This window comes from Sminthopsis crassicaudata, chromosome 3 (assembly GCF_048593235.1).
Source record: "Sminthopsis crassicaudata isolate SCR6 chromosome 3, ASM4859323v1, whole genome shotgun sequence".
NCBI classification, from domain to species: Eukaryota; Metazoa; Chordata; class Mammalia; order Dasyuromorphia; family Dasyuridae; genus Sminthopsis; species Sminthopsis crassicaudata.
In genome coordinates this window covers 242,044,131-242,071,710 of record NC_133619.1, presented here as the reverse complement: position 1 = coordinate 242,071,710, position 27,580 = coordinate 242,044,131, and the positions used below count along the sequence as shown (strand labels likewise).

The 27,580-nt window shown below is 35.1% G+C and overlaps 1 protein-coding gene across 3 annotated transcripts; it reads left to right on the top strand.

The window, feature by feature from the left end:
* Nucleotides 1–2,199: 2,199 nt before the first annotated feature.
* Nucleotides 2,200–26,132, top strand: LOC141561134 (regucalcin-like). Of its 3 annotated transcripts, none has more exons than XM_074300278.1 (7): nt 2,200–2,312; nt 5,239–5,419; nt 12,352–12,534; nt 20,103–20,318; nt 23,159–23,290; nt 23,983–24,137; nt 25,670–26,132. In XM_074300278.1, exons 2-7 carry the CDS (start codon nt 5,257–5,259, stop codon nt 25,718–25,720), a joined length of 900 nt encoding a protein of 299 aa, XP_074156379.1. In that variant the 5' UTR covers nt 2,200–2,312; nt 5,239–5,256; the 3' UTR covers nt 25,721–26,132. The 3 variants fall into 3 exon arrangements, with proteins under 3 accessions (XP_074156379.1, XP_074156377.1, XP_074156378.1); XM_074300276.1 differs by having other exon boundaries at nt 2,207–2,316; XM_074300277.1 differs by lacking the exon at nt 2,200–2,312 and adding an exon at nt 4,809–4,912.
* The last annotated feature ends 1,448 nt before the right edge of the window (nt 26,133–27,580 follow it).

The following is a 27,580-nucleotide window of genomic DNA, read 5'->3' as shown; positions in this document are numbered from 1 at the left end:
AGGGCACTGGAATCAGATAACCGAGCACTTAAGGCTAATTACCTATTGGACAATACTCTATTAGCATATGCTTGGAAAAATGGTCCTTACTATTCTGTACTAGCTTGATATTTTGGTATATACAGATAGAGAGAGATTAGGGGGTGGAGTGAGACAAGGCAGACTCACTTTGGAGGAAGATGAAGAAAAGGGAAGTGGGTGGAGAGCATGTGGCAGTTTTGTTGATCTCCTTCACTTCTTCCCCTAAAGACTGAGGACTTTTGCTTATCTGACTCCGGCTGATTCTGAGGTCTCCAGGGAGCTAATCTAGACTTCACATTTGGGTTTGTCAAATACTAGATTACTATAGTCATTGACTGTTTTGTCCTGTGAGCCTAACCTATTCCACTGATCAACTACTCTCTTTCTTAGCCAGTACCAAATGGGTTGCTGCTTTATAATATAGTTTTAGGTCTGGCACAGCTAAGCCACCTTCATTTGCATTTTTTCATTAATTCCCTTGAAATTCTTAACTTTTTGTTCTTCCAAATGAACTTTGTTATTATTTTTTCTAGATCTGTAAAATAATTTCTTGGGACAAGCTCCAAAATTTAAAGTTATCACACTTCCTGACTCTTTGAAGGAAGTCACAGATAATTTAGCTATGGGTTTTAAATGTAAAAACAGATCAAGTGCTTTGACTTGTTTCCTAGAGCACATATCTAATGTGAGCAGATTCTTACTGCTTGGCCCTAATATCTGTACTCAATTCTTTGAAGATTTTTTCCCTCAATTCTCTGTTCTTGCAGAACATTCAAAATGCAACACAAAACAAAAACAATCATATTCCCTTTCACACATGTCCCATGGGAATGGTTTTTATAGGCAAAACTGTAGCAATAGTGTGATTGGGCTAATCAGACTTTGGAAGTCTCAGTTTCCTCTTCTGGAAAGTAAGGTCTATTATATTTGCACCACCTGCTTGGATGAATTGGTAAACCTTAAGGTTCTTAACTTTTTTGTGTGTGATGGATCTTTTTTGGCAGAGTGGTAAAGCCTTAGAATTTTTTAAATGCATAAAATAAAATACTCCAGAAACCACTTTATATTTAAATAGTAATTAAAATATTTTTAATAATAAGTTTACAATGTATTGGACTATCTGCCATCTAGGGGAGGGGGTAGGGGGAAGGAAAGGTAAAGTTGGAAGAGAAGGTTTTGCAAGAGTCAATGTGGAAAAATCACCCATGCATATGTTTTGTAAATAAAAAGCTATAATAAATAAAATAAACAAACAAATAAATTCACAATTGTTAACTTTTTGTTCTTATCGAAGCCAACAGTGGCTGCTTAGTTTTTCTTCAATGGTAAATAAAATATTTATAGAATTTGCTTGTATATCTATCAGTATACTTCACTCCAAAAAGTAGCAGGCCTTATGACTAATTTATGCTACATCAGCCCCCTTTTCTATTTTGTTTTCAAGAATATTTTCTATCTTTTCAGTTTAATATCTTTTGTAATTTTTTTTAACATTTTAAATTTCAGCATTGTAGAAAATGAACCAAAATTACAAAGCAAAGCTAATTAAAACTAAACCCAGAAAAATCACAGCCTCCATGTTAAGAACTCTGAAATCCGACTTACAAAGGAATTGTGTATATTAACTAAAACCTTTTCCCTTCTCTCTTCCCGCCCCGCCCACAAATGCTTTTGATTAGAGCAAGAATTACGTTCAGATTTATTGTAATCTTTTCTATTCGCCCAAGTTTCTCCGGTCATTACCAGGCCTGCAGATCTTCATCTCCCAAAAGGGAAGGATTTCTTTCCCTGCCCCCACAAAAACAACCTACACTAGAACCCCAGGGAAGTTGGTTTCTGGCAGGAGGAAGGTGCATTGCCCTTTAAATGTATATGAAGTCCTTTCTTCAGTTCTCACATGCCAGTCCAGCCTATGCCTGTGCAGAGCCAGGGAGAGCAGCTGCTGGCTGGTGCCAGTCAGATCCCTGCTTCTATAATTGCTAAGCCTGTAGCTGAAGACTCCCGAAACTATTGGAATTGGTTAGAACGCCTTTGGTGAATTCAACTACTCTTCTCCTTCTTCCCTCACCCCCACTCAGCTAGACGGCTTCTGAATCTGACTCCGCCAGCTTCACCCCCAAAGCCAAACCCAGATTTTTGTTCACGTGCTGTCTGCCGGAACGCTCAAGGGAGGGTCTGGCCCACGGTAACTCCTCCTGCTTGTGGTGTACTGCACAGCAGTCATCAGAAGCTGAGCTACAGGCATAGATTGGATCAGCATTGAAGGGAAACCCCCAAGGGTCTTTACGCAGGCAGGTACATCGCTTAAATTTTTTTGTTAAACTCCGATAACCTGGCTTCTCTGTCTCATTTCTGTCTGCATCTTCAGACTTCCCCCGTAGCAAGTGCTTCGCTTCTGGAGATTGTCCTTGAAAGAGGGGTATTCTTTAGAATGCATCTCTTGACCCAGTTGTGCAACCAATCTGAAACATAAGATTACTGCCAATTTCCCTAACAGCTTGTTCTTGAAGGCTAAAGTACTAAAATTGCAAAAGCTAAACCTTGTGTCTGGGGGGAAACGTAGAGCTTAAATTTATGTTCCTGAGAGTTATCAGAAAGAGATACTTGCAAAGCCATTTTAGAGTAAATATGCCTAAAGGTTAATCTTGTCAAACACTTGTCTGGGACTGGATTTATAGTCAGATCTCATTTCAAATTCTGCCTCTGATCCTGGATAAGCAGCTACAAGCGCCCATCAAATTGAACTACAGTTGTTTCATAGGCATCTCAAAATCCACATGTCCAAACCAACTCATCATCTTCCCTCTCTTCCCATCTTTCTGATATCACTGTTACTCTTCAGGTCACCACCATCTTCCCAGTCCCTGGAGCTCATAATCACAAATGTCCTTCTTCCCACATCTATTTACCCCACGTATTCTTGCCATTTTTAAAAAAACTTTCTCATGAAGAATTTCTTATACTTTATGTCCCCTTCCCTCTACTAAGCGTCATCACTAGCTTAAGAACAGCTTAAGAGCAGTTTCATCATTTCAGTCTTGTCTGACCCTTCTGGGGTTTTCTTGGCAGAGATACTGGAGTGGTTTGCCATTTTCTTTAGCTCATTTTACATATTAGGAAACTGAGGTAAACAGGGTGAAGTGATTTGCTCAGGGGACACAGCTAGAAAGTGTCAGAGAACAGATTTGAATTAGGCAAAGTGAGTCTTCCTGACTCCAGCCCCCCACAGTGTATTCACTTCGCTAGTTTAATAACCAGGTTACCAAAATGAATGGAGATTTTATCTGGAAGTCAAGGAACCTGAGCTCAAATGTAGCCTCAACATTAATTAGGTGATTTTAGGCAAGTCATCTAATCCATATGTGCCTTTCTAACTCCATATATCAGTATAAAAATAGCACCTACCTCCTAGGGTAAGTATAAAGATGAAATGAGATAATATTTGTAAAACAGCACAGTGCCTGGCATATAGTAAGCAATACATAAATGTTAGCTATGATGATGCCTGAAATGCTCTGCCTTTTCAACTCTGCCTTTTTAGTTTCCCTGATTTTCTTCAACTTATCTTAAGTCTCACTTTAGGTTGTAAGCCTTCCTTTAAAATAACCTTTCATCAGTTACAATCTTCTTTTTACCTAGTTATTGCTATGTCTTTCCCATTGGAATGTAACCTCTTTGAACATTGTACATAGCAACAACAAAATTATATGATAATCCATGATGGACTTGGCTCTTTTCAACATGGAAGTGATTCAAGGCAATTCTGATAAACTTGTGAAGGAAAAAGCCATCTGCATCCAGAGAGAGGACTTTGGAGTCTGTGAATGTGGATCAAAGCATAGTATTTTCACTTCTGTTGTTGTTGGCTTATTTGTTTTTTATTTCACATATTCCCCCCCCACTTTGATCTGATTTTCCTTGTGCAGCATGTCAAATGTAGAAATATGTTCAAAAGAATTGCACTTAGAAGAATGTCTAGGGGAGGAGGAAAGGGGAAGGGAGGGAGAAAAATTTGGAGTTTTCAAAGAAGAATATTGAAAACTATCTTTGCATGTATTTGGAAAAATAAAAAGCTATTTGAAATCTTAACGAAAAGAATGTAAACTCTTTGAGGGCAGCCCTTAGTGCATAGCCTATAATAAATTAATAAATACCTGTTGCTTGACCTTGGGCTACTCACCTAATTTGTCTGGACCTCAGTTTCTTCATTTGTAAATTGAAGGTGTTAAGCTAAAGGACTTCTAAATTCTCTTCTAGGCAAGATCTATGATCCTATGATGTCAAAAGCAATTAATACTTGTTTTTTGTCCCTGTCCCTGTCTGACTCTTTGTAACCCCTTTTAGGATTTTTTTAGATAGTATACTGGAGTAGTTTGCCATTTCCTTCTCCAGTTTATTTTACAGATGAGGAAACTGAGGCAAACAGGATTAAGTGACTTACCCAGGGTCACACAGCTAGGAAGCATTTGAGGATGGATTTGAACTAAGGTCTTCCTGACTTTGTGTTCTATCCATTGTACCACCTAGCTGTCTTGTTTAGTATTTATTATAATCCTAAATTATTCTCAAAAGTTGGGAAAGAAATCTCTTTAGAAGGGAGGTGTCAGATTCTGGAGAAGGGGAAAACCAAAAAACTAGACTTGGAAGAATTTAGCTGAACTATTCTCTGAGAGCATTAGAAAGATAAATAACTATTTTAAAGATAACATTGGAAAGATCATCCTTGGATATGGAAATAGGAAAGAGCCAATTAGAGGACAGTTTGCTTTAAGCAGAGGTAATAGGAGAAGAGACATTTCAGTGTCAGGTACAGAGTATAAAAGGGAAGCTCTCAATCAGTTGCAGCCTTCAAGAACCTAACTTCCTGAGGACCTGAGCACAACTTTTGAAGGTTGTATCTTTGCTTTCAATTGTTTTTAAAGTCATTTAAAAATCCTTGGTAAATTGAAATGTTTGCTGCTCAAGTCTGGGGTGGAGGAGGAAGAGTATTGAGTGAGACTCTTTTTATTGGCTGTTCCTTGTTTTCACACTTGAATTGAGGTCTTCCTGAGTCTGCCATGCATGGTCTTCTTTTTGCAAAGTGCCTCCCACACTGTTTCTGTCAGCCTGTGGGTTTGAACTGATTAAAATTATTTTGAATTTAACTGTGGTTTTTATGCTAGGTGTTTGAAATCCTGGGTATTCATGTTGCCTTTGATCTATGTTGGCTGGTTTTAGGAGATCACTGTCCTGATCATGTCCTCTATTAAGATTGAGACCGTTGTTTGGGACATCAACAGGTGTGGAGAATCTCCAGTGTGGGAGGAAAAATCCAATAGTCTCCTGTATGTGGATATTCCATCTAAGAAGATTTGCCGATGGAATTCACTCACCAAGCAAGTGCAGGAAGTTATTGCAGGTGAGGAGATTCTTTATCTAAGAAAGTACCTGTTATAATCACTAACCTTTTCTTCTAAAGAGATGGTCTGAAAACAAAGATATATCTCTGGACTTTTTCTCTTAAACTTTGATCTGATTCAATTTTTTAAAATTGACAGTTGAAAATTAATTTGTTGCTTTGTGTTGGGTATCACTATTTTGATCTTTTAAAGTGGGTTAGAACAACTATTTCCCTTGCTCTCAGAAGAAAAGATTCAAAGTTTCTACTTTTGAAGCTACTTTATATCCAGAAGCTGAACTCCCTAGTCTATGTGGTAGGTCTATGCATAGTAATGTATTGATCTCTGCACCTGGTATCAGGAAAACCCTAGTTCAAATCCTATTTGATTCTTATCCTAACCAAATTGTTGTCCACCTCGGTTTCCTTATCTATAAACTGGGCAGCTGGGTGATGCAGTGAATAGTGTGGGGCCTGGAATCAGAAAGATTCATCTTCCTGAATTTAAAAGTTGAATGACCTTGGACAAGTAACTTCAGTTTATTTAAAAATTACAATCCATGGGGGAAGCTAAGTGGTGCAGTGGATAGAACTCCAGTCCTAGAGTCAGGAGCACCTGAGTTCAAATCTGCCTTCAAATATTTAACACATTCTAGCTGTGTGACTTTGGGCAAGTTACTTAACCCTAATTGCTTCAGCAAAATAAGTAAATAAATAAAATTATATATATATATATATATATATATATATATATATATATGTATGTATATATGTATGTATATATTACAAATGATTTTTCCTTTCTCCTGTTTTTTCACTTTTGATCTAATTTTTTTTTTTTAGCACAGCATGACAAATTTGGAACTATGTTTAGAAGAATTGCACATGTTTAACCTATTATTAGATTGTTTGCTGTCTTGGGGCAGCAGAGGGGTAGAAAAAGGAGAAATTTTGGTTTTATTCTTTTTTTATGAAGTATTTGGGGTTAAGTGAGTTGTTCAGGGTCACAAAGCTAGTATGTCTTAAGTATCTGAGGGCACATTTAAACTCAGGCACTCCTGACTCTAGAGCTGATGCTCTATCCAGCTAACTGCCACCAAAAAAAATTTGGAACACAAGGTTTTGCAAAGGTAAATGTTTAAAACTATCTTTGTATGTATTTGGAAAAATAAAATACTATTAAAAGAAAAACAAAAGAAAATTACAAACAACTCTAGTATCTCTGCTAAAAAAAAACAAAGAAAAAGAAAAAAGAAAAGAAAAAACAAAAAAACAAAAAAACAAAAAACCACAACCCAAACTCTCAGATAGGAGCAGAGTCTGAAATAATTGAATAAAACAAAACCAAGGTTGATGCTTTCTAATTGAAGCCTGTTATTACTTCAAACTTTTGCTTTAATCAAAAGACATCATCAGAAATTATAATAAATGGAGAGAAGTCCTAAAGTTCTGACAGGAATCCCTAATATTTTCGAAGGGAGAACATATTTTTCATTTCCCTAAACCCTTGAGATCACCAAGGTATAGAGACTGAGGAGAAAGTAGGAGGGTGAGTGATAGTGCTAACAGTTTAAATTCCTTAACAGAGGTAGGAAGGAGTATACCAATGCAATGCCCTGATGCCCAATCCAAAATTACAGCAGATGAAAGAAAGGGGGTGGTGGCAATTGATTCATGATTAACATCCATGAGCACTTTTAAGACTAGCTACAAAATATTATAATCTACCTAATAAGGCATGGTGATGTACTTATAGGTCCCAATCTGCTGATGGAAGATACCCAATCTCTGATTTTAGAGACTAAGCTTCCCAATAACAAGGGGGTACAAATGAATAGAGTGCTAGACCTGAGTTCAAATGTAGCTTCAAAGACTTTCAAACTTTGTTACTTTGAGTAAATCACTCAACTATGTCTGCCTCAGTTTCCTCATCTGTAAAATAAGAACAATAACTCCAATTGATTGTGAGAATTAAATGAGATAATGTGTCAAGAGCTTTGCAAACCTTAAAGAGCTATACAAATGCTATTTCTTAATGAGGGAAAGACCCTCAAGGTTTCTGCCCAAAGCAGAATTAATTGCTGTTTACATTATTTATTTATGCATTTAGATTTTCTTTTGAACTATGGAAAGTGTAGATTCTTTGCCTCAATTGCTGCCTAGTCTTAATCACTGAATGGGTATGACCTCAGTCAAACTGAGACCTGTTGAAGACCTTAGCTTAAAAAGATCAAGACTCCCATTGGATACAGGCCATCTCTAGAGTTGTTCTGATTTATATCTGGTCACTAATCCCAGATGGCTCTGGAGGGGAAAATGAGACAGGTGGTTTAGCATAGCCTTTTCTAATTTAAATCCAATTCACTTGTGTGTCATGGCATCACCTCCCTAATGTCATGATCCTTTTTGAGGATGAAAGACAACCAACAATAACAACAATCATTAATGAAAATATCAAACATGTTTGCATAGCGTTATAAGGTTTACAGAGCATTTTACTAGGAACAACAATGCAAGTACTATTATTGTTGAGTTGTGTCTGACTCTCAGTGATCCCATTTGGGCTTTTCTTGGCAAAGATAACAAGAGTCATTTGCAATTTTATTCTGCTAGATCATTTTACAAATCAGTAAACTGAGGCAAACTGGAATCAGAAAGATTCATCTTCCTGAATTTAAAAGTTGTATGACCCTGGACATGTGACTTTAAGTGACTTGCCTGGGATCACCCAGCTAGTGTCTGAGGACAGATTTGAACTCAGGTCCTCTTGGATCTAGGGCTTTATTACTTTGCCACTTAGTTGCCCATAAAATAAAAATTTTGAAAAATAGGATCATAGCATTTGCTATCATAACCTGATATTATTATTTGCTTGGACTACTATGTGGCAATCATTTAATGCTGTTTGCCTCAGTTTCCTCATTTGTAAAATGATTTGGTAGAAGAAAATTGCCAACTACTCTAGCATCCTTGTGTCCACTCCAAATGGGATCACTAAGAGTTGGACGTGATTATTTTACATTTGAGGAAACTACTAGGACTTCCAAGAGACCAAGTCATCTTTCTGTGGTCACAAGGTAGTTAAGGTGGAAAGCTGGAACTCTTACTCTAAAAATATTCAGTGCTCTTTCCACTAGATCATGATGCAGTAACATGTCCCTAAAGAAGTACTAAAATCTCTGAAAGCAATGAATGAGAATGGCTCTTTCTCAGAAGAAGGATTTGTCCTCTGAGAGTTGAATTTCAGTCAGAAAAAAATAATTGAAAAGGATTTGACATTATGAAGCCTACTGACTTTCCCCTCCCCAAAAGCAGAGCATTTATGTAGCACCTACTATATTTGGCACTCTGCTAAGTGCATTATAATTATTATCTCATTTCCCCCTCCCCCCCATACCCTGGAGGATAAACCTGGAAGAGAAATGCTAAAATTTTCATTAATTTTATAGTTGAGGAAACTACAGGGAAAGTGACATGTCCAGGATCATATACAATCTAGGTTCGGAATATTTTCTACCATACCATTTAGCTACTTGTCATTTTAAAAAGTTTGTGTAACATTTTTTTCATTTTAAAAAAATTGTTTTTATTTTCTGTTTATTCATCATTTCTGAATATTTCTCTTACACTTCCCTCCCAATGAATCATCCCTTATAACAAAGAGATGTTTAAGAGACCTAAAAAGGCTATTCAGCAAAACAAACCAACAAATGGAGCCTATCTGATGGTATTTGTAATATTCGATGCCCATAATGCCCCCACTTCTACAATAGTTAAAATTTGGGGATGCCTCATATATTTGGGGATTATCACTATTTAGTAATTTAATTTTCAAGTTTCATCCAATTATCAGATATTTTAAGTGATATTTCTCTTGTCAGATTGTCTTGGAACATGAAGAGAAAAGGGAGGCTCCTTCCACATACCCCTATTCTCTAGCAGAGAAGCAAATAGCAAAGGTGGACATGTGCAAAAATAGGCTAAATATGTCTATGTCCATGAAAAGAAAACACTACATTTGTGGTATCTTTGTGATAGATTCCATTAAATGAATAATTTTTCTCAAATTTCCCTAACCAACCCCCTCCCAATAGATGTATTGTGTATACATACACATATATATATTACATATGTGCATATAAAGGTTCCTCTGTATATATCTATATCTATATCTATATCTATATATGTGTGTATTGGATTTAATATGTATCTTAATATATTTAATATGTATTGGACTACCTGCCATCTAGGGGAAGGGGTAGGTGGGAAGGAGGGAAAAATTTGGAACAGAAAGTTTTGCAAGGGTCAGTGTTGAAAAATTACCCATGCATATGTTTTGTATATAAAAAGCTTTAATAGAAAAAAGAAAGAAAAAAATATATGTGTGTATGTATATATTATGTGTGTGTATATATATATATGAACATGTATAAATGATGTGGACTATTTACTCCCATCAGGAGTAATTACTTCAGGTCATCAGTGACCAGACCAGAGAGAATTTTTATATCATGTGATCAATGAGATTTGATTTGAAGGACAGGATTTTCCAGAGTCATTCCTGAAACATGTGACATTGTTTCCTCAGATAAAGTAAAATATTCACTTTGAACTATGCAACTATGTTTTATCATGTTATGAAATTTGCCTTATTTAATATTCCCATGTTACTTCAAAATATCTTGTTAGATGTCTGAAGACATGAGAAAACTTTTTTTGTCTGGGCATTTCTCTGAAGCAGACAAGGCTTGAATTTAGATTAATGAGAAATTAATAAAAATAATTCCTAATAGGCTTGTACCTAAATGCAGAATATAGCATTAATGTTGTTTTCTTCAATACATTTTTAAACACATACATAGATTTACTTTATAACTTGCACAAATGTCAGTCTGTCTCTACCTGCCCCTCAATATTAAAAGGAAAATGGAAAATTTAGCATATTATTTTATTTTAAAATTTTAGGTGAAAATGAGCTGTCCCAAAAGTCATAATTCAGTTTTATGCTTTAATGTTCTTTCTTCCTTGCTCCTTTGTAGAAGTGGGGCATTATGGGCATCGAATATTACAAATACCATCAGATAGGCTCCATTTGTTGGTTTGTTTTGCTGAATCCCTTCAATGGCATCTTTCTCCTTACTCCAGCTAATATTCTTGCTCCTTTTGAATTGGAATAAAATTTCTTATCCACAATGGTACCAACAAGGTTACTTTAAGTTGTAAACTTTTTTTTTGAGGTGGAGGATAGAGTAAGACATTCCTTTTGATTTATCAGTAGTACAAAGAAGAAATGACATCATACTTGCTCTTAAATAACTCATAATTGGAAAGATTAGACATATTCATCTACAAATAAAAGATTCAAGACAGAATGTGATAGAAGTCAGGTATATCCTTTAATTTGTTTTGTCCCAAGTCCCAAGTTAAGATCATGATAAAGTTAACTTTGTGTTTACTATGGATTCCCCATAAGATAATTGGATCTTTATTTTAAAATAATCTTTAACCAAGTGTAAGCAAACTTGAGCAATGTTGTCAGTCATTTTTGCATTAGGAAATGGCATTTCTCAATGTGTACAGTCAGACTGATATGTAGCAATCAGTAGACCAAGAGAAAATGTCATGATATAGAGATTAGTACCAAGTCACAGGAAATGAATGTGTTCATCTAAGGATGTTCTTATATGATCAAAGATACTGTCATTGATATGGCATGAATACTGGAGTCAGGAAGATTGAAGTTCCTGTCTCACTTCAGATATCCATACCCAGATGTGTAATCCTTAAATTGTTATTTGTTTCAGTTTTGTCTGACTCTTCAAGACCCCAATTCCTTCACCAGTTAATTTTTACAGATAAGAAATAGAGGTAAACAGATTTAAGTGACTTGCCCAGAGGCACACAGCTAGTGTTCAAAGGGATTTGAACCCAGGAAGAAGAGTTGTCCTGATTCTAAGCCCAGTGTGCTATCCCTTGTACTACCTAGCTGTCCATAGACACTGGGCAAGTCATTTAAAATGAATAAAACTTCAAAACATCAATAAAGTAAAAATAAGGGCAGCTAGGTAGCACTCAGTTTGGAATCAACACCATTCATCTTTGAGTTCAAATTCAGCCTCAGACACTTACTAGCTGTGTAACCATGGACAAGTCACTTAATCTCATTTGCTTCAGTTCCTCATCTGTAAAAATGAGCTGGAGAAGTAAATGACAAATCATTCTAGTATTTCTTCCAAGAAAACCTTGAATGTGGTCACAAACAGTCAGACATGACTGAAAAAAAAAAAGACTTCTTAACAAAGAATAATAATAGTTCTTGATCATAAAATTATCATAACTCTTAAATGAGACACTGTAAGTAAAGAGCTTTGTAAACCTTAAAAGTTTGCTTTATATAATTGCTTTAATGTTATTAACTCATTTATTGATAATGTGTTGATTAAATAGATACCTTTAAGAGACATCATATTATTTGGAATAATATTCTTCTCTACTACTCATTACCTGACTTAGAGCAAGTCATTTAACTCTTTTGGGCCTCAGTTTCCTTATCTGTAAAATGAAGAGGTGAGACTAGATGACCACAAGATCAAGATGGAAATCCATGATCCTATAAAAAGAGATGTTCTCTGAGATTCCTTCCAGTAATAAATCTATGAGCCTACAAAATTGCAGTAAGGATGAAGCAAGAACATAGGACTATAGTTCTAAAGTCAGGCAGCCTCTTAGAGGTATATTAATTTAACCATCTTATTTTGGATGTGAAACCTGAGACCCAGGATAACTAAATAAATTGGCCAGGACCATATAGGTAACAAGTACCTGAGGTAGAATTTGAACCCAGGTCTTCTATCTTTTGAGCCAATGCTCTTTCCACTATACCACTGTACTTAATGTTGGGCATTTTGTTTATTCTGCCTTTTGATCATGTGTGTTTGTTTTTACAATTACAGATAGTACAGTCAGCTCTGTGGCCATTCGACAATCTGGTGGATATGTTGCAACAGTAGGAACTCGGTTCTGTGCTTTGAACTGGGAGGACCAATCATTATCTGACCTCTTTTCTGTGGATAAAGATAAGAAAAACACTCGGTTCAATGATGGAAAGGTGGATCCAGCTGGGAGATACTTTGCTGGTATCATTTTTACTTTTTGAAATTTGTTTTTCTGTTTAAAGGGAAAACCTTGATTACACATGTTGAAAAGAAAGAAAATAACCTTAATGACAAAGTTCCTTCATGAAAGCATTCCTCAGCTGTGTCACTGAGGCAGGAACTGGCTTCTCAAAGGCTTTCTGAGTAGACAGAAAACGAGTAGGAAGAAATAAGCAGGAGAAAGCTTTGAGGTAGACGGAGCAATAGACTGGGAATCAGCCTTGGTCAATTCAAGAAGATTTATCACCAATTGATAGATTTTTTTTTTATGGGCTACAGAAATGCCAGGAAAATTGTTTACTAAAGTATGGGTGGCTTATGGCCTCTACTGATTAGAGGATAGGATATATGTGTGTATGTGTGCGTGTCTGTGTCTGTGTGGCTGGTGGTAGCATTCTAGGTCACTACTTGCTACCTGCTAGAAGAAGGAAATTGTCTCATTGACAATAAATGCTGTGGAGCTATAGTAGTGGACTATATTATTTCTTATCTTCCTGGCTTTAATATCCCTCTTGGGTTTATGATGGCTATAAGGAACAAAGCGTGGTAAAGATGGAACAAAGTTCCTGGGGGGAGCTTAGAAGAATCCTGTCAAAAGCTCAGGCATTTTGTCTTTTGGCATGGCAGAAACTTTCCCATACTTCTGGTGTGGTGGTTTGGGGATACAGAAGTGATGGGGTCATGTAATGAGGTCTGAGAGCAAAGATGAGGCACAAAAATTGTGAAAAATCCATTGAGGCATTCTACTTGCTGAAAAGTACCTTTATTCACAGATAAAGTCCAAATATAATTTTGTACCATACTTTGGGAAGGTAATAAACAGAGGGAGAGAGTTGGGGAGATAAGGGATGTTTTGAAGGAATCTAGGAGGAATTAGGAAAATGCTTGAAAGATAAAATCTGGGAGGAATGGGGGGAAATGCTTGAAGGATAAAATCAGAGAGGAATTGGAGAGATGCTTCAAGGATAAGGGCAAAATCAGTTGGAGAGACAAGGTTAGGGGAGAGTTGGGAAGATGGTTTCAGAGTGGATAAAAGAATTTTTGGTCTTAGGGAAAAGACAAGCTGGCTTGTTTTCCCATTAGAAGCTGAACTCTCAAGATACTGGGGTTCTGGAGCAGTGCCACAAAGTGTCTCAAAAGAATTTGTAGGCTTAGGACTTCTCCAAATCAAGAGTCAAAGATTTTACTATTATACCACTAATTGGTTGGCTAATTTCCAAAAGGAATTAATAAAGAAATGGGGGTCTACTAAATACTTTTATAGAAAGAGGGTGAGGGTAGCATTTATATAGCTTGATCTCCTGTCAATACTCCTTCCTATGGCCCACCCTGACTATCAATGACAAATCCTAGCTGTTCCACTTCCTATGAGTATGATCCAGACTTTTTTTTATTATTAAAGCTTTTTATTTTTCACAACATATGCATACGCAATTCTGCAACTTTAGGGCTTGCAAAACTTTGTGTTCCAGTTTTTCCCTCCCTTCTTCTACTTCCCTCCTCTAGATGGCAAGTAGTCCAATATATGTTAAACACAGTAGAAATGTTAAATCCAATATATGCATATATATTTACACAATTATATTGCTGTACAAGAAAAATCAAATCAAATCAGAAAAGAAAATGATGAAGAAAATAAAATGCAAACAACAACAAAAAGAGTGAGAATGTTATGTTGTGAACCACACTCAGTTCCCACAGACCTCTCTCTGGATGTTGATGGCTCTTTTGGTCACAAGATCCTTGGAACTGGTCTGAATCATCTCATTGGTGAAGAGAGCCACATACATCAGAATTGATCATTATATAATCTTGCTGTTGCTGTGTACAGTGATCTTTTGGTTCTGATAATTTCAATTAGCATCAGTTCATGCAAGTCTCTCCAGGCTTTTCTGAAATCATCCTGCTTATTGTTTCTTATAGAATAATAATATCTAATCAATAACTTTTCATATGACTAGAGATGGTTTCAATTTCTTCATCTGAAAATTGTCTGTTCTTTTCCTTTGGCCATTTATCAAATGGAGAATGGCTTGAATTTTTATAAATTTGAGTCAATTCTCTATATAATTTTAAAATGAAGCTCTTATCAGAACCTTTCAATGTAAAAATGTTTTCCCAGTTTATTGCTTCCCTTCTAATCTTGTCTTCATTAGTTTTGTTTGTACAAAAACTTTTTAATTTAATATAATCAAAATTATCTATTTTGTGTTCAGTAATGATCTCTAGTTCTTCTTTGGTCACAAATTTCTTCCTCTTCCACAGATCTGAAAGGTAAACTATCTTATATTCTTTTAATTTGTTTATGATATGATCATTTATGTCTAGATCATGAACCCATTTTGACCTTATCTTGGTATATGTGTTAGGTATGGGTCAATGTCTAGTTTCTGCCATATTAGTTTCCAATTTTCCCAGCAGTTTTTGTCAGATATTCAATTCTTATCCCAAAAGCTGGGGTCTTTGGTTTTGTCAAACACTAGATTACTATACTCATTGACTATTTTGTCCTGTGAACCTAACCTATTCCACTGATCTACTACTCTCTTTCTTAGCCAGTACCAATTGTTTTTGATGACCGCTGCTTTTTAATACAGTTTTAAGTCTGGTACACCTAGACCACCTTCATTGGAATTTTTTTCATTAATTCCCTTGAAATTCTTGTCCTTTTGTGTAGAGGGCCAGAACTTTGGAAAAGTATACTTGAAACAAAGATACTTACAACAAGGTGTTAAATCAGTGGAATTGATGAGGTGATGGTTCTTTAATATACATATATTTAGTACATAGCATAGTGATGTAAGGGCTGAGGACTGGAAATGAGACATTCCATTTTTGACCGTCCTCCTAGTAGCTGTCCTACTTCCTGTACTCCTCCATTAAGCTCAAGACTGTATCAAACTGTGACAGACACAGACTGTAAAGGAGACAGACTGTAAAGGAGTCAATCAAAACTCTAGACTCTATGGCTGACCATTCTTGTGGTGTCTATCCTGCTGAGACCAAGGCCTGTCTGAAGGACCTCCAAAAAGCTAGCCCGAACATTACACTTTTGTTCTTCCATATGAATTTTGTTATTATTTTTTCTAGGTCTGGAAAATAATTTCTTGGCAGCTTGATTGATATAGCACTAAATAAATAGATTAATTTAAGTGGTATTGTTATTTTTATTATATTTGCTTGACCTATCCAAGATCATTTAATATTTTCCCAATTGTTTAGATCTGACTTTATTTGTATGTAAAGTGTTTTGTAGTTGTTTTTATATAACTCCTAACTTTCCCTTAACAGATAGATTCCCAAATATTTTATACTATTGACACTTATTTTAAGTGGAATTTCACTTTGTATCTCTTGCTGTTGGATTTTGTTGGTGATGTATAAAAATGCTGATGATTTATCTGGATTTATTTTGTATCCTGCAACTTTGTGAATTGTTTCTAATAGTTTTTAGTTGATTCTCTAGGGTTCTCTATATATACCATCATATCATTTGGTTTCCTCATTACCTACTCCAATTCCTTTAATCTCTTTTTCTTCTCTTATTGACAAAGCAAACATTTCTAATACAATATTGAATAGTAATGGTGATAATGGGCAACCTTATTTCACCCCTGATCGTATTGAGAATGGTTCTAGTTTATCCCCATTAGATATAATGCTTACTGATGATTTTAAAATAGATGCTACTGATTATTTTAAGGAAAAGTTCATTTATTCCTATACTCTCTAGTGTTTTTTAATAGGAATGGGTATTGGATTTGATCAAATGCTTTTTCTGCATCTATTGACATAATCATATGGGTTTTGTTAGTTTGGTTATTGATATAGTCGATTATATTAATAGTTTTCCTAAGATTGAACCAGCCCTGCCTTCTTGGTATAACTCCCATTTGGTCATGGTGTATTATCCTGAGGATAACTTTCTGTAATCTTTTTGCTAATATTTTATTTAAGATTTTTGCATCTATATATTCATCAGAGAAATTGGTCTATAATTTTCTTTTTCTGTTTTCATCCTACCTGGTTTAGCTATCAGTAGCATGTCTTTATCATAAAAGGAGTTTGGCAGGAGTCCTTCTTTCCCATTTTTTCAAATAGTTTGTATAGAGTTGGAATTAATTGTTCTTTAAATGTTTGGTAGAATTCACATGTAAATCCATCTGGCCCTGGAGATTTTTTCTTAGGGAGTTGATTAATAGCTTGGTCTATTTCTTTTTCTAAAATGAGACTGTTTAAGTAATTTATTTCCTCTTCTGTTAATCTGGCCAATCTATATTTTTGTAGTTATATCTCCATTTCACTTATATTATCAAATTTATTGGAATAAAGTTGGGCAAAATACCTCCTTATTATTGCTTTAATTTCCTCTTCATTGGTGGGAAGTTTCCCTTTTCATTTTTGAGACTAACAATTTGATTTTTCTCTTTCTTTTTTCTAATCAAATTAACTATTTTATTGTTGTTTTTAAAATAAAACCAACTCTTAGTTTTATTTATTAATTCAATAGTTTTTTAAAATTTTCCATTTTATTATTCTCCCCTTTTATTTTTAGAATTTCAAATTTGGTATTTGATTGGAGGGTTTTAATTTGTTTTTTTTCCCAAGCTTTTTTAGTTGCAAGTCCAATTCATTGATTTTTTTCTTTCTCTATTTTATGCAAGTATGCCTCTAGTGATATAAAATTTCTCCTTATTACTGCTTTGGCTGCATCCCACAAATTCTGGTATGTTGTCTCATTATTGTCATTCTCTTGGGTGAAATTATTGATGGTGTCTATGATTTATTGTTTTATCCATTCAGTCTTTAGATTATTTAGTTTATTTAGATTATATTATATTAGTATTATTTAGATTATTTAGTTTCCAATTGTTTTTTGGTCTATTTTCCCCTGGCCTTTTATTGAATGTAATTTTTATTGCATTGTGATCTGAAAAAAAATGCATTTATTATTTTTGCCTTTCTGCATTTGATTTTGAGGTCTTTATATCCTAATATATGGTCAATTTTTGTATAGGTTCCATGAATTGCTGAGAAAAAAGTGTACTCGTTTGTGCCTCCATTCAATTTTTTCCAAAATCTATCATACCTAACTTTTCTAGTGTTCCATTTACCTCTTTAATTTCTTTCTTATTTATTTTGTGATTCAATGTATCTAGTTCTGAGAAAGCAAAGTTGAGATCCCTCACTATTATAGTTTTGCTATTTACTTCATCTTGCAGTTTTTTTTAGGAATTTGTGTGCTGTATCACTTGGTGCATATATGTTTAGTATTGATATTACTTCATTATCTATAGTATCTTTTAGCAAGATAAAATTTCCTTCCTTATCTCTTTTAATTAGATCTATTTTTGTTTTTGCTTGTTTGCTTGTTCTAAGATCATGATGGTTACCCCTGCTTTTTTTTTTTTAACTTCTCCTGAAGCATAATAAATTCTGCTCCAGCCTTTTATCTTTACTCTGAATGTGTTACTCTGCTTTAAATGTATTTTTTGTAAACAAAATATTGTAGGATTCTGGTTTTTAATCCAGTCTGCTATCCGCTTCCGTTTTATGGGAGAGTTCACCCCATTCACATTCATAGTTAAAACAACTAATTCTGTATTTCCCGTCATCTTATTTACCCCAAATTATGCTTTTTTTCTTTCCTTTCCCCCTTTCCCTCCTCCCCAGTATTTTGCTCATGAGCTCCACTTGCCTCATGGAGTTTCCCCCCCCTTTTATAGCCTCTTCCCCTTTCTTATATCTCTCTCCTACTATTTCTCTTTTACTTTCTATTAGCCTCTCCCATTCCTTTTCTTTTAAAAAGTTGGAGAAACATTCTGGAGAGCAATTTGGAACTATGCTCAAAAAGTTATCAAACTATGCATACCCTTTGATGCAGCAGTGTTACTGCTGGGCTTATATCCCAAAGAGATATTAAAGAAGGGAAAGGAATCTGTATGTGCAAAAATGTTTGTGTCAGCCCTTTTTGTAGTGGCTAGAAACTGGAAATTGAATGGATGACTATCAATTGGAGAATGGTTGGATAAATTGTGGTATATGAATGTTTTGCAATGTTATTGTTCTGTAAGAAATGACCAGCAGGATGAATACAGAGAGTCTTGGAGAGACTTACATAAACTGATGCTAAGTGAAATGAGCAGAACCAGGAGATCATTATACACTTCAACAACAATATTGTATGAAGATGTGTTCTGATGGAAGTGGATATCTTCAACAAAGAGAAGATCCAATTCAGTTCCAATTGATCAATGATGGACAGAATCAGCTACACCCAGAGAAGGAACACTGGGAAATGAATGTGGACTACTTGCATTTTTGTTTTTCTTCCCAGGTTATTTTTATCTTCTGAATCCAATTTTTCTTGTGCAACAAGAGAACTGTATGGATCTGCATACATATATTGTATCTAAGATATACTTTAACATGTTTAACATGTATGAGACTGCCTGCCATCTAGGGGAGGGGTGGAGGAAGGGAAGGGAAAAGTTGGAACAGAAGTGAGTGCAAGGGATAATGTAAAAATTACCCATGCACATGTTCTGTCAATAAAAAGATATAAATTTTTTAAAAAAAGAAAAGTTGGGCAAAATAACTCTTAATTAGCTCTAATTTTCTCTTCATTGATGGAACGTTTTCCCTTTTCATTTTTGAGACTAACAATTTGATTTTTCTCTTTCCTTTTCCCCTGAAACTTCCTTATAAGGTGAGAGAAGTTTCTCTGTGAAACCAAATATGTCTAACATTTTCTCTTTGAACTAAATCTGATGAGAGTAAGATTCACACAATGTTCATCCCCTTCCCTTCTTTCCCTCAATTATAATAGGTTTTCTTTGCCTCTTTGTAAGTTGTAATTTCCCTTATTTTACCTCCACTTTCCCCTTTTTCTATTATAATCCCCTTTCCACCTCTACTATTTTTTATATTATAACAGTAAAATCAAATTATACATGCACCCTTTGTGCATACTCATAACAAACTTATAGTTCTCAAGAGTTCTTTTCTTTTTACCCTTTTATGCCTCTTGATTTCTATATTTGGAAGTCCAATTTTTTTCAGCTCTGGTGTTTTCATTAGAAATAAATTAAATTCACCTGTTTCACTGAATGTCCATCTTCTTCCCTGAAAGAAAATGATCAGTTTATCGGGGTAGTTTATTCTTGGCTGCATTCCAAGTTCCTTTGTCTTTTGAAATATCAGATTCCAGACCCTTCCATCCTTTAAGATAGAAGCTGCTAGATCCTGAGTAATCCTTATTGTATCTTCAGTATTTGAATTGTTTCTTTCTGACTGCTTGTAATATTTTTCCCTTGGTCCGATAGTTCTGAAATTTTTCTTGGAGTTTTCATTTTGGGGTTTCTTTCAGGAGGTGAACAGTTAATTCTTTCAATGGCTATTTTACCTTCTGCCAATCCAGAGTTTAAGAGTCTCTGGGCCTCAGTTTCTTTATCTGTAATAGTGGAAAGCTTAGCTCTAAATCTGTAAGCCTAGGATGTCTGGTGGCAAAATCTATTATGTCATTTCTCATAACCTTCTGATCTTTCCAGGTACCATGGGTGAGGAGATTGCCCCTGCAGTGCTGGAGAGGCACCAAGGTTCCCTTTATGCTCTCTTTCCCAATGGCACTGCAGAGAAGTACTTTGATAATGTGGACATCTCCAATGGCTTGGATTGGTCCTTGGATCATAAAATCTTCTATTACATTGATAGCCTGTCTTATTCTGTGGATGCCTTTGATTATGAATTACAGACAGGAAAAATCGGTATGGATATTTTTGCCATTGTTAAGTCATCTCTGTGATATTACTTTTTTTTTTTTTTTTTTTTTTTGCATCTGAGAGTTACTGTCAACCTTTCTCCCCAGGTTTAAAGACCAGACTCAGCTGGATAGTAACTAAGGAACTTTCTAAGATTGGGAATGTTATGGGACCTTTTGGTGATATGGGTCATTATTATACAGATTTGAATGGAGGCAAGGTCAATCTATAACCATTTAAATGGGGGCCAGTGAATACTCTTCATTGCAATACTGGCTTTTGTATGCAATAGTGAATGAATGAAAGAATACAGTGTTGAAACACTTATTGCTAGCTATTGCTTTTATTGTAATATGCAAGTATAGTTGTGTCTTTAAGATTTTTTTTAATGGAATTATAGATGGTGAAATCTGGGTATAGCATAGACCAAATATCTACATAGTATAAAGAAGTTAGAGATCTTCAAAAGCTCTTCCAATAAAGTACAAATCCTGGAAGGTCCTGCCAAAGTAGAAAGGACTTTGAGTGTGGAACGTACAATGAATTGTGTGCATTTATCACAAAGACCAGCTTAGCTAATTTTGGAGAGGCTTGTTAATCAAAGTTTCATTAGGTCATGAGTATATTTTGCCTATAACAATCATTCACAAAAACCATCCAAAGGCACTAATGTGTTATACTCTGTGTAGGTGAAGGATAGCATCCACATTGATAAAATTCTGCATCTTTTGAAAGATTGGCATAACTACAAAGTAATTATACAAGTTAGGGATTATTAGCACCAGTTTTCCACTTTGTATTTCTGTTGGATCTAGTTCTATCAGTATTCCGCCAAAAGGTCTATTAAACAAGACACATGAAGTTGAAGACAGTTATCCTTTCCACACTGTGATGTTTCCCATTACGGTTTTTATATATCATAAATCAGCATAAGAAACTAAATGGGAATTTTGGGGGAGTTTTGCAGAAACTGCAGACAACATGTAAAGACTAGCAGGCAACAGAGAAAAAGTTTAGAAAAGCAAAAATTCTTCAAACATATGTATAATCTTATACAATATCAATATATTTTATCTTTTAATATCATAATAAATCAGACTTCTGGTACAAAGGGAGGGCAAAAAAATTTTATGCAGACTTTCCAGATCATGAGGGAACCACAACCCTTATTCCTGCATTGTGGAAGGGATAACTGTAAAGGAAAGGTATCTAAAGTTAGATTGTAATGGTGATTTTTCATATATTGATTCACTCTAGCCAGTTTTAATAAGTAGGAGAACTGAGCTGAAATATTCTGATTCTGTGATTTCATTTAAAATAATGGGGACAAAAACTTGGATTTTTTTAAATTAAGTGTTTATTTTCTCTCCCTCTTATCTCTCTCCTCTTCCCCTTCCCTTTTTGTTTTTTAAGAAAAAAAGAGAAAATCCATTTATTAAATAATAGTTAAGTAAAATAAATTCTTGGATGATTTAAAACAGGTATTGATGCCTTTATATTATTTTGTTACATGGATGAATTTAATAGGCAACATTTTAAAGAAAGGAATCAACTAGAGTCTCTTTTAGAACTGAATTTTGTTTCTTAAAGAAACCAGAATTCTCTTTATTCAGATGTACTGCATTAAAAAAATCTACCAGCACAGATGTCTGGCTCTAAAAATAAGGCTCTTGACTTATTTTTTTCTCCTTTTCTTTCACATGTCATATTTGATTTTTTTTTTTCATGTCAAGTCCATGTTCTGAGTTCAGGAATATGCAGTTTTTCTACAGATCCCTTGGGTTTATTTTTGTTGTTGTTTTGATTCTCAGGGTTAGTTAAACCAACCAATTTTAAGCTTTACAATGTACTTCTACATACATACATATATACATATTTGGCTTATTCAATAAGCACAGCTTCATATTAGTTTGTATACAATATTAATTTTGTGGTGATATTGTTTATGTGGACAAGATATAATGAATTACTAGACTAGAGTTAATTTAAATATCTATACTATGACTTCAAAATCCACAAGAAATGTTCCCCTAGGATGCACAATATATATGCTATCAGAATCTGGGCACTTGAATGCAGATCAGTCTTAAAAATGGCTCTCAGTATTTTAGTAAGAAAGTCAATTACAAGTATTTCATAATTCGTTCCACTATCATTTTTCTTCTCTTCCAGGAATTTTCACAAAACACTGAATAAATAAAATAAAAATAATCAAAATAAATATATCTGAATCTCCCTTTCTTTCCCTCCCACAAAGAAATAGTTTTGAAAAAAAAAAAATCATGTGAGTTACTCTAACCATTTGTCTCATAGAATTAAATTCCTTAAGCGTCTGGACCATATGCTATATGGAGACAATCATGATTTGCTGGAACTCTATCTTCCCAGAAATCAACTGGAGTCAGGATCACTAAACGTCTTTATTCTTGATCTTTTATATTCAAAGTCAGGGGGTTAGGTCTAGCAATCTCACACACATTTTGCTCCCTCAAACGCCACGAGAGACTAAGCTTCAGCGTCTCAATTTCCTCTTCCTCCTCCTCCTCCTCACACACACACATACATGCACACACACACACACACACACACACACACACACACACACACACACTTCCCCCTCTTTGTCCCACCAATCAAGTCAGTACAGAATAGCTGGGGAGGGTCAACCTTTAAACAAGTTAATAGGGAACCTTCCAATTGGCAATTAGTCTCACGTGCTCCATTATCCAAATGAATTTGCTCAGTTCTAGCCCTTTACAATTATTGATATTGAGAAATTTTAGTAATAAGCCATTTAGAAAAACTATGTAAGATACTCAGTACTGACAAACCTATTCCTACCCTAGCTAACCGCAGAAGTGTGTACAAGATGGAAAAGGAAGAACACATTCCAGATGGAATGTGCATTGACAATGAAGGGAAGCTCTGGGTGGCTTGTTACAATGGAGGGAGAGTGATCCAGTTAGATCCAGAGACAGGTAAGTCTACTATAAGTTTATTTGTCTAATGAGAACACAAAAAAATGGAGTGGAATGTTCATTTTACAGGGGAACTAGTAATCTATTATAAAAATTATCATTGTGGGGCAGCTAGGTGATACAGTGGATAGAGCATCAGCCTTGAACTCAGGAGGACCCAAGTTCAGATCTGGTCTCAGACACTTAACACTTCCTAGCTGTGTGACCCTGGGCAAGTCACTTAACTCCAGCAAAGGGGGGGGGGGGGATTATCATCATTATAGATAAGATAGCCTTTAAAATAAGGACTTTAGACTTTTCAGCTGGCACTTCCTTGGGATCCCATGAATATACTCTTCTCTCACACCCTAACCACGTTAGTCTAGTCCCTTATTACCTCTTGCCTGTATTATTATAATAGACTGCTCCGTGGTGTCTCCATATCTAGTTTCTTCTCTCTGCCATTTGTAATCTACAGAGCTTCCAAACTGATAGAATGAAAGTTTACATCTAACCATATCAATCCCTTGCTTTAAAAACTTCTTTGGATACCCATTATTTCTAGAATGAAATTCCAGACTCATTCCAGATCTTCTGGCTCCAAATTAAGGGGTCTTTAGGAAATGACCTGTCATAGTTATCTCTCTATAAAGAAGAGTGACCAGTTGTCTTATCAGTAGAACAGAATTTACAACAAATGTTTTGCTAACCAGGAAAAAGACTTCAAACAGTAAAGCTACCTGTTGAAAAAACAACTTCCTGCTGTTTTGGAGGAAAAGATTATTCTGAATTATATGTGACCTCTGCCAGGGATGGCCTGGATGCTGATCAACTTTCAAGACAACCTGATACAGGAAGGATTTTCAAGGTGATTTGATTTTGTTTTTCTTTATTCCATGACAAAAAAACCTTTTTCCAAATATCAAAACAGCTAGTACTCTTTCTTGTGTTTACTTAATATAGTTTCCCAAAAGCTTTAGTTTTAATAATGGCTTAAATTGCACTAAGAATTTTGGTTCACCCTATCTGCGGCATTTATTTACTCAAATTCTTAGTCTGTCTTTCACTAGAGGACAAATAAAAGACATTCGTATTATATAAAAGTGACTCTAAATTCTCAAAAACCATGGGGGCAAAGCACAATCTCTAGCAGACTTTACCAAGTTAGAAAGACACTTTGAGTATATTGGGCATAGATCATTCAATAAGTTTAAGTTCCTACTGCTCCCACTGTATCCAGGTTCATCTCCAATCATTCTAATCTATATCTTGCCAATGGACACAATGGCTCTTAAGGCTGTTGACTTCACACAACACCCTCCCCCTTACTTAAATTCAATTCACTTGCATGTCATGGCTTTGGCTCCCTGATGTCATGATTCTCTTTGAGAAAGAACAAACAACAAAAACAACAAGCTCCTACTGTGTGCCAGGAACAATATTCTGAGTCTTGAATATGGCAGAGTGACAGGTTCTATGGTTGATATTATCTTTATGGAAAATGCTGTGAGTGTGAATGTTTTTAGAACCTATTCAAGTTCTTATGATAAACTCTCATTGTATCAAAACAAACACCAAAAATCCAAGAAAGTGAAATTTTAAAGATGACAGAAACCTTAGAATTCATCTGTCTAATCCAACTCTCTCTTCTTGCAGAGGAGGAAGCTAACAGAAAATAGAGATTCCATCAGGTTTAGTCAGCAAGTATTTATTAAGCACTTAATACATGCTAGGTACTGTGCTAAGCAATGGGAACACAAATAAAAATAACACAAATAATAAAAATAGGCCCTACCTAAGAAACTTACATTCTAATGAGGAAAATAACACTAAAAAGGAGAGTGAGGATATAAGGTAGAGAAAGTCCAGGAGAGGCAGAAATGCAGGTTGTAGAGGAAAGAAGATAGAGCTGACCTGTACCTATTCCTTAAAATAAAGGTTCTGGGAGAAACTAGTCAGTGAGAGTGAGGGGACAAAGAAGTGGAGGGTCCATCTATTATGAGAAGTGCAGTGCTTAAGTGAGTTTCCATGGTGGAAAGATTTCTGGGACATTGCAGATGAGGTCCTTGAAAAAACTATGCCCTAGAAAGAAATGAAGAAGAGCAAATAACATTTTTTTCTTTTAAAATTCAAGTTAATTACCAGTGGGTAATAGTTGGATTTATGTCATGTAAATAATGAAGTCTGATTATGCCTCAGATTTTACTAGAGATGCCTAATTTAGTAAATAATGCCTTTCTTATTTAAGGATAATGTTAGAATGAAGATTAAAACAAATTCTCATTATTCATAAAATATGAAAATTATCTGAAAAATCAATCATGGGTAGATATTTCTTTTTTCTTTTATTCCAAAACATTTTGTTCCCTGTCCAACCCTCTTTTTTCCTCTTTTAAACAGATAACTGGTCTGGGTGTAAAAGGAATTGCCCCATTTCCTTTTGCTGGATGAATCTTGAACCCATACAGGAGTAATTTTCCCAGCTCTTTCTATTTACTGGAATCCTTTGGCAGATTTGGATTCAAGGAGAAAATGCCAAAAAATGAATGATTTGATCTTTATTTGGGATAATGTGTAATGGTCACATTGGAGTTGATGAATCTTTGGGGCTGGTTGTTTTGCCCTGCTAAATAAAGAGACCCAAGAGCACCTTGTGATGTGTATGCTTCATACCTTTTCATGAGCAGTTATATGATATTTAATCATTTCTGTCAATATACTATAAAATCTTCAGTAAAGAATGCTGTGAAATTGCTAAGGATTATTCTTGAAGTGGGACCACATCAGTTCTTCTATTTTGTAATAATAAAAAGATCTAGGACATGATTTGTGCCCAATAAATATCAATCTACTTGCATGTCTATTCCATTTGTTTACGTTTTTAGTTTTAATTATAGATTCTCAGGGTTGCCAGGGACCTGAAGCTCAAGTTTCTTCTACATCCCTGGTAAAAAATCAGCCACTGTTTGTAGATTGTCAGTAATGGCAAGACAGTTCCTGACCTCAAGTAGCTTGCTGTCTATCCAGGAGAGGCAGCAGCATATGTATAATATATGCATGTATATATAACTATATAAGTAACAAGATAATTCTTAGAAGAAAGGTATAAAATCAAAATGAGCTGAATTTTTCTTCCATGCAATGATTCTTCATATATGATAGTCATCATGTCTTTCTTCTTTCCCTCCCCCCAAGTCTTCCCTTCCCTCCATGCTAAATATATCTATTCTTTATATAATAAGCTTTTGAGGGCCCTTCATGAGACTGGATAACTTCTCTGGATACAACCTTATTTGTCAGTAAAATAGGTCTAACCATCTAAAAATATGACCTAATAAAAGACATTTTTTAATGTATTCTCATCTCCAACACATCTTGGCTATGTGAACCTGGATAAGTCATTTAGCCTCTCATAATTATAATAGGCTGCCCTTCAAAATGATGGGCTGCAGAAGATACCAATTTTTGTGAGTAAAGGGAGTTTCCCCTCCATGGATATGTTCTGAGCTCTTTATTTTATTTCCTTCTCTAAATTATACTGACTAATTGTGTTATAAGTGACCAAAAAAGGTGGTGGTGAAGACTTAAATGCTGAATTAAGCATTTTAAAAATACATACAGTTTCTGTCATGTATATGAAAATATCTATTTTATTTGGTCTTTGGGTTTAGAATAAAAAATATATCAAAAAAGTTCTTTTAGTAAACTGTAAGCAGAATCCTTAGTTTCAGCTGCCATCTACTGGGCTTACTGTGTTACTAATTTATCAAGGTGGAAAAATTTTTGAAAAAGACAGGTAGCCTTAGGAGTTTGAGAAATTGTTTACTTGGGACCTCTGCCAGGACAAAACCCTTGTTGACAGAAAGACAGAAAAAGATCCTAAAACCTTTCTAGTTGATCTGTTCCTTTGTTAGATAACTTTTCAGGAGATGTCTTTTTTTTTTTTTTAACTTTCCCTCAGGGAAATAATTTTATATCTATTTGTTTGGGCGCACTTGCAAATAGTGCCAAGGCAGGTAGGTTTGGTTGGCAAAGGGATTTTCAGTAGTGACTTGAGTGGTAATGATCCTGGGAGAAGAAGTTACAAGTTACCCTGAAGAGTTGAGGAAAGAAGCTTTAATTTACTCTTCTTTGTAGAACCCTTTCTACCTACCTCATACTCAGCAAAGGGCTACCCAAAGAAGTAACTAGATGAGAATAGAAGCATAGAAGACACAGGGAGGTTTTATATATCAGAATAATGGGATTTTGATTTCTCTCAACCAGTGAAGCCTGGTGTAAAAAGTGATCAGTGATCACACAATCAAAATC